We start from the raw sequence: 16,267 nt of genomic DNA, 5'->3' as shown, positions 1-16,267 counted from the left end.
AGGACATGTCTGGGTTTTCCCAGATGTATGGTAACCCTATCATTGGAAGTATTTCAAAAGTGTGTTTATACTGTACATTGCGTTAAACTAGACTGTTCTGTTAATCGATTTAGTATTTAGTGGAAAGCACTTAGGTCATTTGAACTAGTGTTTGATTTTACACTTTGAATTTCTGATAGGGTTTTACTTTTGATGAGAACTGGGCCCAAGAGTATCTAATGCCCTAGGCAATCCTTTAGTCGTGCTTCCTGCCACTCCAACCTGGGGTGGCTCAATGGCTTACCCCTCCCCCTCATAGTTCAGCATCTCCCCTGCTCCCTCCCACCTGCCTCATAGTCCAGCATCTCCATTTCTCTTATCTTCCATATCCCCCATAAGCTTCTCCCCTTGTTCCCTTCCTCCTTTGAGCCTGCACAGCTATCACCACCCTCCCTCTTCTGGGGCTGAAGGTACAAAATGAGTCAGGCTTGTGCTAAAACCGCTAGTGCACCTTTGTAAAAGGAGCCCTAGATGTTAAGATGCCCATTTTATTCACAGGGGTGTCTTAGCTTTTAGTGCACCTTAATAAAAGGGATCATAGTGTATGATTCAGCAAGGTTCTAAAAACATCTCTCTTTTTACCTGCAAAATGTTGATCTCTTGAAAGGCTCCATTTTGTCACAAAATTTACAGCAAGAAGAGTTAATTTCCTCACATTAAAATCAAAATCTTTATATCATCCATCAGCTACCTTCAGATTAATTCTAGCCACAAAACAAATTGCTGTATGTTCAAAGGTCTCTGGACCTGAAATATGAAAGACCTTCTCATTTTCTTTCTTCCTTCATAGCCCTGTGCTTTCTGTAGTATTTAAGGACAATATTCATTCAGGGAATTATTTTTCTAAATGCTCACAAACATGCTGCAAACCAATTTTTAATAATAATGATCTTTCAGGTTTTTTATTTTTTTTTTCTTATTAAGGAAAAGCATGGCATGACTTTTTTTTTTTTTTTTTTCTGCCATAGCCTAATCTCAAAGTGTTTGTTTCCATGGGAGCAAGTACAAACTACCTCTTTTACCATCAAATGTAGAGATGTGGTAAACCAAGGCTGCTTGTCTTATCTCTCACATTTTCTTAAACACTGCTCTAATCATTGCTGTAGAACAGTTCACTTCTGGACAGATGGTTGTGAAGGATGCCCGTTCCCATTGGAAGTTATTTTATCTTTTAAAGCACCGGTATGTTTTCTTTTAAAATGTAGTGGACTTAAATGCAATAATAAAGCTAATACCGTATTTTCGCGGATATAACGCGCGCGTTATACGTGATTTTACGAACCGCGCATACCCCTCGCGCGTTATATGCCTGAGCGCGGTATACAAAAGTTTTTAAACATAGTTCCCACCCCGCCCGACGCCCGATTCACCCCCCCAGCAGGACCGCTCGCACCCCCACCCCGAACGACCGCTCGCACGCGCTCCCACCCGCACCCGCATCCACGATCGGAGCAAGAGGGAGCCCATGCCCTCTTGCCCGGCCGACTCCCCGACGTCCGATACATCCCCCCCCCCCGGCAGGACCACTCGCACCCTCACCCCGAAGGACCGCCGACTCCCCAACAATATCGGGCCAGGAGGGAGCCCAAACCCTCCTGGCCACGGCGACCCCCTAACCCCACCCCGCACTACATTACGGGCAGGAGGGATCCCAGGCCCTCCTGCCCTCGACGCAAACCCCCTCCCCCCAACGACCGCCCCCCCCCAAGAACCTCCGCCCGTCCCCCAGCCGACCCGCGACCCCCCTGGCCGACCCCCACGACACCCCCACCCGCCTTCCCCGTACTTTGTGTAGTTGGGCCAGAAGGGAGCCCAAACCCTCCTGGCCACGGCGACCCCCTAACCCCACCCCGCACTACATTACGGGCAGGAGGGATCCCAGGCCCTCCTGCCCTCGACGCAAACCCCCCTCCCTCCAACGACCGCCCCCCCCCAAGAACCTCCGACCGACCCGCGACCCCCCTGGCCGACCCCCCCACCCCCCTTCCCCGTACCTTTGGAAGTTGGCCGGACAGACGGGAGCCAAACCCGCCTGTCCGGCAGGCAGCCAACGAAGGAATGAGGCCGGATTGGCCCATCCGTCCTAAAGCTCCGCCTACTGGTGGGGCCTAAGGCGCGTGGGCCAATCAGAATAGGCCCTGGAGCCTTAGGTCCCACCTGGGGGCGCGGCCTGAGGCACATGGGCCAAACCCGACCATGTGTCTCAGGCCGCGCCCCCAGGTGGGACCTAAGGCTCCAGGGCCTATTCTGATTGGCCCACGCGCCTTAGGCCCCACCAGTAGGCGGAGCTTTAGGACGGATGGGCCAATCCGGCCTCATTCCTTCGTTGGCTGCCTGCCGGACAGGCGGGTTTGGCTCCCGTCTGTCCGGCCAACTTCCAAAGGTACGGGGAAGGGGGGTGGGGGGGTCGGCCAGGGGGGTCGCGGGTCGGTCGGAGGTTCTTGGGGGGGGGGCGGTCGTTGGGGGGAGGGGGTTTGCGTCGAGGGCAGGAGGGCCTGGGATCCCTCCTGCCCGTAATGTAGTGCGGGGTGGGGTTAGGGGGTCGCCGTGGCCAGGAGGATTTGGGCTCCCTCCTGGCCCAATATTGTCGGGGAGTCGGCGGTCCTTCGGGGTGGGGGTGCGAGTGGTCCTGCCGAGGGGGGAGAAGAATCGGACGTCGAGGGGGGGCATCAGGCTTTCAGGATGGGGACAGGACTTCAAGGGGGGACAGGCAGATCTTCAAGGGGGACAGGCAGACCTTCAAGGGGGACAGGACTTCAAGGGGGGACAGGCAGACCTTCAAGGGGGGACAGGCAGACCTTCAAGGGGGGACAGGACTTCAAGGGGGACAGGCACGGAGAGGCGGGGCAGTGCACCGAAAGTCAGGGCGGGTGAACGGTGAGTCGGGGCAACCAGAGGAGAGTCGGGGCAGTGCACCGAAAGCCAGGGTGAGTCGGGGCAACCAGATGAGAGTCGGGGAGGGCGAAAGGAGAGTCGGGGTGGCCAGAGGAGAGTCGGGGAGAGCGAAAGGAGAGTCGGGGTGGCCAGAGGAGAGTCGGGCAGCATGCGCGTTATATGCCTGAGCGCGGTATAGAAAAGTTTTTGTACATATCATCGTGATTTCTGCGCGCTATACCCCTGTGCGCGTTTTACAATGGTGCGCGTTATATCCGCGAAAATACGGTACTACTTTTGGGGGTTTTTCTTCCTCATAACACAGTACACTGGAGTTAAGTGCAAGGTCTCTGTACCGAAGTTTAACTTGCACTTAACAGAGTGTGCACATAACCGATGTTATCCTTTCATAGCATTATTGCAGTAACCATACAGAGCCAGTGTGGCACAACTTATTTATTACTGTTATAGAACAGTCAGCAATTTTCCTGAACATTGTAAGACAAAAATTTTTTCCAAAATCATCAGTAAAACTTTTCGCACATAACCATTGTCAAGTCTGTTAAATGGGAAAAAATCAGTAATAGATTGCTGTACAGTGTTTTGTGTATTCATGATGTAAACTAAGTCAAGTAAGTCATAATAACGTTTATAGCTCTGGCATCCATTATCCTCAAGATAAGCCCTCACATTGTTCAAGCTGTGTAATGCAGCAGCAAATGTCACAGTAGGTCTTGCGTCACACGTGTTGCCAACTTCCAGCCCTGTTGGCTCATCATCTGAGTCTCCAGCATCCTCAACTGCAAACTGCAGGTCTGAACAAAATCTCAGCATTGTTTATATCAGCAGATGTCTGAAGGTCATCATAAACTGACATATAACAATTAAGCTCCTAAGCCATTACTCCAGCTGGGAGATCCACAGGCAGTTCATCTATGTTCACCACTGAGGATGCAGGATTTTCATCATCATATAACATTCTTTCACAAAGCTAGCCATCTGTAGCAGTTGGCAGTTGTACTCTGTGTAACACAATGTCAAGCCGCCTCCTACATGTGTAGGGAGTCCAGCAGGCTAAGAGGTTCATAATCAAAACAAAAATACATCTAAAAACCCACCTAAATCGGCACTTAGATGACCTAAAAGACAGGTTTCCAAGTGCCGATAATCGAAACGGGTTTTAGACGGACCTAGAGGTAGCTTAGGCCTTTTGACTGCCGCTGTGCACCCAGAGCGAAAAGAGGTGTTTTTCGAGGGGTGGTCAGAGCAGGAGGTGGGCAGGATGTGGGCTGACCAAACTTAGTCATCTTGTAGCGATAATTGAAAGTTTGATGAGACTGCCTAGATGGAACTTATTTAGTCACCTAGGCAAGGAAGGAAAAGGCAGGGAACCAGCACCCTTCCTGGTTGTACAGGTGGAACATCACAGAATTGAGAGCCAGTGAGGTTGATTGAGCAGTCCTGCCTCTTTCCTCTCTCTCCCTCATTGGCTCACAGCATTGTGATAAGCAGCTGTCTGGGTCATGTGGCATCATGAGGGTGGGAGTGAATGAGGGAGCAGTGGTGTACCAAGGGCAGGGTGGGAGGGGTGGACCGCCCTGGGTGCAAGCATGAAGGGGTGTTCCCAGCCTTGGAGTCATGATCCGGGAACTTCCCCTTCTCACGGCCCTTCTCTCTTGTCTGGTCTGATGTCCCTTTACCTTCCGTCAAGCTGAAAACACTGCCGGCCTTGGCAGTGATTTAGCTACATTGCCTGCGGCTCCCCCTCCTGCTTTCCATGTCTGCCAATGATGCAACTTCCTGTTTCCGCCCGGGTGGACTGCAGCAAACGGAAAGCAGGAAGGGGAGCTGTGGGCAACGTCACTGAATCACTGCCGAGGTCGGCAGTGTTTTCAGCTTGATGGAAGGTAAAGGGACATCGGACTGGACAGGAAAGAAGTAAGAACATGCTGGGCCTGGACTATATGGGTTTGTTTTTTTCAAGTACAAAGCAGGGCTGGGGGGAGGGGTATTAATTATAAAGTTCCAGGTTAGGCATTTGGGGGATGGGGGCATTAGAGAAATGATGGAGAGGGAAAAAAGAAAGATGCCAGACCTCTGGGACAGGGAAGGGGAGGACAGAAATGCCAGGCAATAAGAGGAGGAGAAGGAGAGAAGAGGAGATAACAAACCATAAAAAGGGAGAAAAGGAAGGAGAGCGGTGGACAACAAAGGTAGGAAAAATGATTTTATTTTCAACTTAATGATTGAAATATGTTGGTTTTGAGAATTTACATCTGCTGTCTGTGCATTTGTTTCTATTTCTCTGGTGTTGTACTACATGCATGCAGAGCCTGGCATTAGGGTTTTGTATATGTATACTGGGACTTTTAATTTGTGTTCCTGTATTTCCATAGGGTTGATCTGTGTTCTGCATGTGTGATTAGGGCCAGATGTTCTGGTAGGAATGAATGACGAGAAACGTTATTGATGTCATGGCCCAAAATAGGAACATATTTGTCAGCTCTCCTTCACCCGTTTTGGACTCAAATTGGCCCTCACTTTATGAAAGCGGGGAGGAGAGAGGGGCAGAGGCAGGCTTTTTAATTGCCAGCCGCGGCGATATTAGCTCTGAAACTCATAGAAATTCAATGAGCTTCAAAGCTGTTACACTGTGGCCATTGCTATAAACCGGGCTACGATTTTGTAAAAGGGGTGGGGTGGGGGGTAGTTTGTGATTACATATTCCATACTTGGTGAAGGTGTTTTCTGTGTTCTGTGTGTATGAAAAACATGGTTCTCTGTTAGCATTGACTGTGCAGGATCAATATGTACTAATCTGGCTTGTTTAGTTTTACAATGGGTGTATTATGTTTTACTGCTCACTACAGTATGTAGATGTTGCCTTTTCCTAGGTACTCTCTTCTTGTGCGATATGTGGATTGTTACTAAAAATCATGTTTTTCATATAGATGAGGGGGGTGTCGAAAAATGATGGGCCCCGGGTGTCACAAATGCTAAATACATAGCCAGTAGAAACCCAGATGTTATGAAAACTCAATGTACAATAAGATAAACACTTTCAAAATGAGTGTGGTAATGTCGAATAAAGTAAACAGGAACCGCATAGTCCAGTTCACCCAAAAATGAAGGAAAAAAGCCTCAGAAAGGGCCCTCCCACCTCACCAAAACGGTTGTATTGTACAAAGGATAGAATGTAAGTGATGTATTTGTTGTTAATGTGATTGAATATATATATATGCACTTAATGTAATTTTGAAAATGAATAAAGAATTAAAAAAAAAGAAAGTGTTTATCTTATTGTACAAATGTTAAATACACCACTGCCATTTCCTTTGGAGAATGCATCTAAATCAGGGGTGCCCACACTTTATGGGCTTGCGAGCTACTTTTATAATGACTAAGTCAAAATGATCTACCAACAATAAAATTTAAAAAAAAAACACAAAGCACACTGAAAGGCAGAGAAAATGTTAATTATTCATATTCTGAGTTTTTTCAAAGAGGTCACGGCAGATGATTCTATGCAATGTCACCTCAGTAACAAAATACAAAAATAGACAAATACACCCCCTCCCTTTTTACTAAACCACAATAGTAGGTTTTAGCACAGGGAGTTACGCTGAATGCCTCATGCTGCTCTCAATGCTCATAGGCTCCCTGCGCTAAAAAACGCTATTGCAGTTTAGTAAAAGGGAGCCATAGTGCTAAATATAGACAGCAGATATAAATTCTCAAAACCGACACATTTTGATCACTAAATTGAAAATAAAATCATTTTTCCTACCTTTGCTGTTTGGTGATTTCATGAGTCTCTGGTTGCACTTTCTTCTTCTGACTGTGCATCCAATCTTTCTTCCTTTCTTTCAGCCTCCTGTATGTTTCCTCTCCTCCAGACCTCATTCTCTCCCCCAACTTTTTCTTTTTGTCTCCCTGTTCCCCCTTCTTTCTGTCTCCCTGTCTGCCCCCTTTCTTTCTCCGTGCCCTCCCCCAAGCCACTCGGTTTGCTGCCACCGCCATCGGGGAACAGCACCCAAGCCACCACCATCCCAAGCTTTCCCTGCAGAAGCATCGCGCTGACCAGCATTCCGCTCCCTGACGTCAATTCTGTCGTAGGAGAGGAAGTTCCGGGCCAACAAGGCATTTCTCCTCATTCCATCCAGCCTGAGCCCCATCTCTCCTTGATCCAGCATTTCCCTTCTGTGTCTGTCAGAATTACCATTCCACCTATTTTCCAGCATTACCCTTCTTTGTGTCCATCTCACCTATATCCCTATCTCACCACTTTTTCAGAATCTTCATTTGTCTCTGTCCTTGTCTTTACCCCATGTTCACCATTTGCCCTTTCAATGTCTTTATCTCCCCCCCACACACTTTTTCAGCATTACTTCTATGTCTCTATTTCACCTCCTCTTCATGTCCCCTCTGTATCTCTATCCTTATTCAGTAGGTCCTGCTTACTCTTTCTCTTCTTTGTGTCACTATCTCCATTTTCAGCTTTCCCCCCTTTTCCTTTGTTAATGCACCCTGTAGCCAGAATCTTTCCACCCTCCCTCCACTCTCCACTCCGGCCCAGCCCAGTATGAAATATTTCCTTTTGTTTCCCTCCCCTCTCTCTTTCTCTCTCTCTTCTGCTCCCTCACCATCTGGCCCTCTCCCTTCTACCTGCACCTGGCAAAAAACCCCTGCTCCGCGGCTCTCTTCAGCAACTCGTCAGCAGCGGTGATCAAGACAAGCTGCCGACATCGAGGCCTTCCCTCTACGAGTCCCGCCTTTGTGGAAAAAGGAAGTTGAAACAAGCGGGACTCGCAGAGGGTAGGCCCCGACGTCAGAAGCTTGTGTCGATCGCTGCTGCTGAGTTGCCGAAGAGAGCCGCGGAGCAGGGGGTGTGGCCGGAAGCAGGTAGAAGGGAGAGGGCTGCTGGAAGAGGTAGAAGTTCCGGAGTATGACACCGACCCGGGCCAGGATGATTTCTTTTTCAGGCTGTTGCTGCTGCCGCCGCCACGCCACCACGCCCCCCCCTCCCCCCGAAATGACAAAAACAGCCTAATGCCCGGCGTCGGCGTCTTTGACGTCGGAGAGAGGAAGGCTGATAGGCCCGCTAGATCGGGACGGCAACACGAGTCTATCACAGAGCCCGGGATGGGCTCTGCGATCGACTCACATTGCCTTCCTGAGCTACCGGTCGATCGCGATTGACGCGTTGGGCACCCCTGATCTAAATGATGTTGCCAAATCAGCCAATCAATGCATTGCATTTAAATGGTCTACAATAGTTTTGAAAAAAGAGGCTGGAGTGGGGGAAGGGTAATAATACCACACAAACAGAACAAAAAACTCCCCCCAGAAATATTTAGAACTACCAAACACACCAGCTGCCAGAGCAGTGTTGCTTTCATAGCAAAACAAAAGAAAAAGCCTCAGTTATATAGGTGGGGTAACCCTCATTACCATCCATCGATCATAGGCAGAATAAAAAACTGCAAACGCTGCAGCAAGACAGAAGAGGGAGTCGGCAAGACGGTAAACACCCAGGGGCAGCAGAGGAAAACACTGCATCGCTCTCGACCGGGGCCGCACAAAATACTTCACTGGGCCACAGGTTGGACACCCCTGCTCTAGGAAGTCTGCTTTCAACCCTCATCACTCCTCTCTTCTTCTTCATAGAATTCCTATGAGTGTCAGAGCTGTTACTGCCGCAGCCAGCACTAAAAAATGCACTACTGTTTTGTAAAGGGGGAATTAAATTCAAGGCGAAAAGACCTCAGTAAACTACACAAATTACCCAATGTAATTGAACTCATGAGTAGAAAAAAAAATCACCATCATTGGTCAGAAAAATTCTACTATTCTAATGATATGCAAAAACAGTCCCAAATAATTTTATATATACTTCAAAATTCAAACAAACATGAAAAAATTAACTTTCCAGGAGAAAGGCACCATTCAAGTGTAGATTTACCAGGGTAGCAAAGAAAGTCATTTCAAAATTTATCCAAACAGATTTTTCAAATTTTAGTACTCCTATCAAATGGCCTCTGCTTTGTCAAAGCTTCATCAGAGGAGTGCCAGAGCAGTAAATGTAGCTGCTGGTAAGCCTTCTGGTTTTAGTTTTATAATTTTCAAATATGGTATACCACTGCCAGATCCTTCATTATAGAGTTCAAAGTGGTTAACAAACTAAGGCCCCGTTTTATCAAGCTGCATTAGTGTGTTTTTTTATTGCAGGTCACTGCAGTTAAAGCTCCGACACTTATAGGAATTCTTTGAGCATTGAAGCTTTTACCTCAGCGACCTGTGATAAAAACCAAATAAAACCTAATGCAGCTTAATAAAAGGGTGCCTAAATGCATTAGCAAACTGAAAATAAAAGGAGCCTATGTGGTTTCCAGTGAAAAACATTTTCTTTTATCAATGAAACCGATTCACTATCTTGGTTATTTAAACTGTTGTCGTGGAAGAACCCTGAACTTTCATTCCTGATTTCTATTACATACACATTAATAACTTAAATGTCTTCATTATTTTGTAATAGGATGAGCTGGGAGTTGTTGCAGATGATTTTCAAGTCACTGTGGTCCCTGCAGAATCAGAAGTGATCCGCTATGAATACCATGTCTTGTATTCCAGCAGCTATCAAGCACCTGTGCTATACTTCAGAGCTAGTTATTTAGGTAAGGAGCTATTTTTGAAAGCTACTAACTGCAAGACATGGCATACAATAATTAAAAGGCAATGTTTTCTTTTTCAGTTTTAACAGGTAATTTATATCAAACTATGTTCTCTGAGGCCAAACAGGTTGATAGATTCACACGGCCCTCTCCTGCCTCCCCCGCTAAAAACCGTATTCGTGTTTTTTCAACATTCGCGGGGGTTCTGTTCCAGGAACCCCCGCGAATATTGGGGAAGTACTGTATACCACATCTAGCGTACTCCCTACCCAATTCTCTTCTCACCCAGTCAAAGAAATTGATCTGATTTGTCTGACAAGACCTACCTCTAGTAAATCCATGTTGCCTCTGGTCCTGTAATCCACCAGATTCCAGAAACTTGACCATTCTCTGTTTTAAAAGTTTTTCCATTAATTTGCTTACCACAGAAGTCAGACTTACTGGCCTGTAATTTCCTACTTCTTCCTTACTTCCACTTTTGTGAAGAGGGACCATTGAAAAGGTCAGTCAGCAGAGCCACCAGAACTTCCCTAATTTCTTTCAGCACCTTCGGATATACACCATCCGGCCCCATTGCTTTGTCCACCTTTAATTTAGCTAGCTCCTCATGAACATAACCCTCTGAAAATTGATCTACCAATCCTCCTTCACCTATTTGCAATTGTCTTCTGTGGTCCTGCTCCCGGCGCTTCAGCCGTGAACACAGAACAGAAATATTTGTTTTTCAGTTTCTACATATTCCTCCCCTTCACTGTTGAGTCTCACAATGCCACTTTCATACTTCTTCCTATCAATGATATATCTAAAAAATGTCTTGTCTCCCCGTTTTACCATGTCAGCTATATTTTCTTCCATTTGTATCTTTGCTTTCCTGATTACTCGACCAGCCTCTCTTAACTTTTCCAGATATTTTTGCCTGTCTTCCTCTTTCTGTGATCTTTTGTAGTTTATGAAAGCTAACCCCTTACTCCTTAGCAACTACTTATGAGAACCAAAGCGTCTTTCTTTTCCTCTTACTCTTACTTACTTGCTTCACAAAAAGGTTTGTCACCCTTACAATAACTCCTTTCAGTTTTGCCCACTGTATTTCTGTTCCTTCCAGATGTTTCCATCCAGTTAACAATTCCTTGACCTAATCCCCCATCTGAACAAAGTTAGTTTTTTTAAAAGTCTAGAACCTTTACTTTTGAATGAGCCCTCTTTATACCCGTGTTAATATTAAACCGTACCATGCAGTGATCACTGGATGCCAGATGATCACCCACTGTAACATCAGAAACACTTTCCCCATTTATAAGCACTAAGTCCAGTGTGACCCCATCCTACTTCTAGAAGATCCCGCAATAGAGATACCCTAATCAACATCCGGTATATTAAAATCACCTGTTAGTAAAACTTCCCCTTTTTTAGATATATTCTCAATGTCTACTATTAAATCTCTGTCCACTTCTTCTGTCTGTGATGGAGGCCTGTATATCACACCAATGTAATCTAATCAAATCTAAATCTTAGACTTATATACCAAATCATCTCATAGAGTTAAGAGCTCGATTTGGTGTACATAATTAGATTACAAAAAAGGAATCTATTAACACTTGTTGGAACTATTACCTAAAAATGCTGGAACAAGTCAGTTTTCAAGGTTTTGCAGAAGATCTGAAGAAATAGACAAGATCTTATATAAGATGGCAATTCATTCCATATCGCTGTTAATAGATATGGAAAGAAACAGTAAATTTTGCTGGCAGACTTTATTTCTTTTAAGGATGGAAAAGAGAGCTTATACATGTAAGTTGTTCTTGTACCCAAAGATTTCATGGTGTTTAGAGATAAAATGATTAGAGGAACAAAAAATCTGTGTAAGATTTTAAAAACTATATAGGCACATTTAAATCAAACTCTCAATCTAAAGGGAAGCCAATGAAGATTCCTCAGTAGAGGTGACACATGATCAGACTTCTTTTTTCCCAGTCTGGCTGCAGTATTTTGAATCAACTGTAGCCATTTCTCATTAAAAATTCAACAAACATACTGCCCTACTTGCTTAGACAGACTATTAATACCCCACTGCCCTTCAAGAGACTTACGTTCAGGCAAGCAAAATTTACTTTCAGTGCCCTTATTAAAAATCATTAACAGTAGATGTAACAAAATCTTTTCAATCACTGCTCCCCAATTATGGAACTCACTTCCAGCCCACCTTAGAGAATAAACCTCTTTAGACAGATTCAAATGTTCCTTGAAAACTTTTTTATTTAAGGACACGTTTGAAATTTAAGAACATTAATCCAATCCTGTCCAAACAGAACAATGCTTATTCCTTTGCCCTACACCACCTCCTCTAAAAGATTTTGATCTTGTTGTGTCCCCAAACCCTATACTTTTTCCATTATTGTTATCTCTCCTACAAACATTGTAGTTCTACCCTTTTTTTTCCGTCATGTTTCTGTTTGTAAATCGTCCATTATTCATTAAGTCTGTTTTAACTTTAATTGTTTGGTATTCCCCATTTCTATGTACTTCACTTAGAAATTCTTTTTATAAGCATTTTTATCAAATTTTAAACAAACTTGAAACTTAATCCCATATAGATAGAGTTGCAATAATCCAACTGTGCCAGGATAATAGTTTGAACTGTGAAATGATATTGATGAAACAAGATGGCAAACTTTTCTCAACATGCAAAGACTAAAGAAACATGAACACGATGTAAGAAATCCTAGAAACCATTTTAAAACTTTTTGATATAATCCTGTATCTGAGAGTAATGGAATCAGGATATCATGGTTGACTACATCAAAAGCCTCAGAAAGATCGAATTGTAAAAAGATAGCATATCAATTCTGGGATAGTAAACTTTGAATGTTAGAAATCAAAGATACTAGTAGAGTTTCAGTGCTGAAATTGGGTCAAAAGCCATGTTGAAGAGGAAAGAAAATTTTATCTATATGGTTGGAAAGTTGTTTAGAGATAATGGCCTAAATCATCTTAGTTAATTAAGGAATGTTGGCAATCGGACGGTAATGCAATGGGACAGTTGAGTCTAACTAACACCTTTCAAAAAAGGGGTAAGAGCTATATGTCCCTTGCACACAGGAAAATAACCATTGTCTAAGAGATAATTTATCAGTAATGTTAACCAAGAAACAGCCTGGGAAGAGATTTTTCAAAAAAATATAAGATGGAAATGGATACAAAGAACATTTACTTCGCCCAAATTTATTACATAACTTTCTTATCTGATCTTCACAGTGCCTCTTCCTTACCCTGCAGATCCTGCAGTTGTGTGGCTTTAATATGATCTTTAACATGTAACGCTACTCCCCCTCCTTTTTTTCCTATCCTGTCTTTCCTGAACAGATTATAGCCTGGTATAACTACATACCAGTCATATGAACCACGTCTCTGTGATCGTCATTATATCCAACTCATCTTCTTCCATCACAGCTTCTAGATCCAGAATCTTGTTTCCCATACTTCGAGTATTAGAATATACTGCTTTTCACACATTGCCTCCTTTTCCCATCCGTGTAGAGGTATTCAGTGATTTGCTTACCTGAGGACTTATACTCGGGGGCTTTGAGCACCCTGCCTCATCACGTCCAGTTTAAAACCCTCTTCAATAGATTAGCCAGCCTGCCACCAAAGACACTTCTTCCCTTCTTTGATAGATGTATACCATCCCTCCTCAGCAGCACTTGGAAAATCATCCCATGGTTCAGGAAGCCAAAACGCTCCCAATGACACCATCCACGTAGTGACAAATTCATCTCCAGGATGCATGCTTCTCTGACCTGGCCCTTACCCTCAATAGGAAGGATGGACAGGAATACCACCTGCACACCTGACTGCTTCACCTTCTCTCTGAGCCACAAAGTCACTTTTGATACGTTTGCAGGGGTACCTGGCAGTATTATTAGTAGATACCAACGTAGATGAGCAGCATCGGATAATAGTCATCAGGGTTGATGCATTTTGACAATCTCTCCGTAATATCTTGGATCTTGGCACCAGGCAGACAGCATACCTCCCAGGACATCATGTCTGGTCTGCAGATGGACATTTCTGTACCCCTCAGAAGGGAATTATCAACCACCATTACCTTGCACCTCCTAGTGGTCATGGATCCAGCAATTTTGGTGATTTCAAGCTTTTGTTCTTCCTCCCCTTGGGATGCTTCATCTCCTCCACTTCCAGGGCAGCATACCAGTTCTTCAGTTCAAGGGTGGGTGGAGTCACAGTACCAATCTTGCAGGGTTCCGTAATCTGAGTCCAGCTGTTTTCTCTCAGCACAGCCTCTTCTTCCCCACTGCTGGAAATATTTGACGTCTCATGAACCATTTCATTGCTTCTCAGTCTTGCCACCTCCTCTCTCTCAGTTTCTTTACTTCTTTCATGAGGGATTCAACTGAAGACAGCTTGTATGATCACCTATTTTTGGTGCCTGTGGTATCTGGGACCTGACCTTAACTTTGTTCAAAGATGAAAAAGAAGTGTTAGAAATTATGAGAAGCAGCACAAACAACATTTTGGTGCCCTGTTAAGTCATATTCAGGGACATCGGCATTGGCAGCTTCAGTCTCTATGGCTTCTTAAGCTACACTGGACATTGGAGTTGCTTCAACATTGATGAGGTCTCCCTCTGATTTGACACCGAGTATAGTAGTGGGACCCTGAGATTGTATGTTGGGCAGAAGCGAAGAAGGACCAATCATCGTTCCTGCTCAAGGCACAGTAGTAAGAAAACTGAGGCATTGGTTTTCACTGATACCTGAGAAACATCCATGCCATGAAGGCAGCTCCCCTTCCAGGGCCTGGAGATGATGCATCAGCCTCCACCAATCCATTGATTTTACTCTGATGGCTTTGAGAATCTTGACCACTCTGGCTGAGCCCCTGCCTTTGCTGATGGTGGATATAGAGGAACATTTCTGGGTGGTTCTTCAAAAAGAGATGGAGTACCTATTGGCTTGCCATAATACTCCAGCATTTGGGGGCATTGACATTGGGCCTGCTGAATCTCCAGCTTGTTTTGGAGACCCATGCATTACCTGTCATGTGTTCTTTGAAGCTGAGACCCAAAGGGGTGTCTGTCTCCAGTCCAGGGAGAGAGCTTCCTCAGGGACCTGACAGTCTCCCATCCCAAAGTGCCTTCATCTGACCTTCCTGACAGTATACTAAGGTAGGTGCAGACTGACTCCTATGGAGGAGTATTTTCATGAGCCTGATTATGGACTGTTCTTAGATGTCTGTGAAATAAACAGAGGATCTTTCAAAGGAGGGGGTCCCTTGGTATCCTTGTAGACCTTTTGCCACTACATAAGAGGAGAAGATCTCCCTCTGAGGAGCCCTCTTTTACTGATTTTTTCAAGGAGATGGCTAAGTATATCCTATTTAATTTAGAAATTGAGGATGACCACAGGGCTGAATTGCTGAACATCCTTAAGTTTACTTCCTTACCAAAGGATGCTAAAACAGTGCCTGTGTACAGAATTTTTCAGTTTGTACAGATGAAGATGTGGGAGAACCCACTCTCTGTTCTTCCTGTTCAAAAGAAGGCTGGATCAATGTACAAAGTACTGAAGGCTCCTGGATTCGAGAATTTGCCCTCAAAGATTCACTCTTCGGTGACCCTTGGGAAGGAGGCTACAAAATTGGATTCTTCAGGATGGAATGTATTTCAGAATGCTAACATCACACATACATTCTTACCTGCTCTTCATGAACATATATATGTGGAACTTAGTGAGTGGTATGGACACTCTCTCTGTGGATAAAGCTGAAGAACTTTGCCAGATAGTAGCCAAGAAGAAGGATTTTTGAAAGCAGGTTGGGCAACCTGTGTTGCTTTTGATATGGAATATATGTCCTCCACAAAAGGTAATGGCATGTGCGGACTTACCTGGCTACATGTCTCAGACCTAGAGCCAGTGGTTTAAGAAAAGTAGGCGAACATCCCTTGCTGTGGAGACCATCTTTTTGGTGACGAGGTGGAAGAGGCTGCTTACCATATCAAGAAACATTTTGATGCCATCAAGTTACTGTCCTTGCCCTCTTTTCCAGGAGGTATCGGGGTGGAAATAGTAAAAGGGTTTATTTTTCTCAAAGTTGTATGCTGCTTCCTCCCTACTTCCCAGGCCTCTTGCTCTGATCCATGGCTGCAGAAACCTCAGATCTTGAGCCAGTTCCTCAGTCAAAACAGGGAGCAAGCTTGTGACTGGCTCCAAGAGAGCATAACCAAAATAAAAGTAGCTGAACTATTAGTAGGAGGGAGGCTGAATTTTGTCCAAGAAAGGTGGCCTTTTATAACCTCAGATAAGTGTTCTCAAAAGCAAAAGAAGGGGGACTAGTCTCGTAATAAGACAAACCAGCAAAAAAAGAGGCAAGAGAGATGTCTATACTAACCACCAGTTACATTTATTGAAACTACAATAATTGTTCAGCAACAAGTCCTTGATCAGAAAGCTCAAATGAAGTCTCAAAATAGATCAGATGGGTTATGCCTTACAATTTGAGTCTATGCCCCAGAGAGCATCAAAACTAAGCTGTAAGAGCAGGAACTTTTCCCTTTTGTAGGCTAGAGCAGTCAAACTTATACCACTAGGGAAAAGAGAGAGGATTCTATTCCAAGTACATCCTGATCACGGAAAAGATACAGCCCCATCTTAGACTTGAGGGACTTA

General features: G+C 44.7%; 1 protein-coding gene across 1 annotated transcript in view; it reads left to right on the top strand.

Annotated features, from left to right (window-relative positions):
- ATG10 (autophagy related 10) overlaps positions 1 to 16,267 on the top strand; it is a 218,283-nt gene that overhangs the window by 77,964 nt on the left and 124,052 nt on the right. Inside the window, exon 4 of the mRNA XM_033923911.1 lies at positions 9,449 to 9,587. Coding sequence (XP_033779802.1) covers positions 9,449 to 9,587 — 139 coding nt within the window. The remainder of the gene's footprint in view (positions 1 to 9,448; positions 9,588 to 16,267) is intronic.

Source organism: Geotrypetes seraphini, chromosome 1 (assembly GCF_902459505.1).
Source record: "Geotrypetes seraphini chromosome 1, aGeoSer1.1, whole genome shotgun sequence".
Taxonomy (NCBI): Eukaryota; Metazoa; Chordata; class Amphibia; order Gymnophiona; family Dermophiidae; genus Geotrypetes; species Geotrypetes seraphini.
The sequence above is the reverse complement of the archived record's forward strand: the minus strand, read 5'-3'. Positions and strand labels throughout refer to the sequence as shown.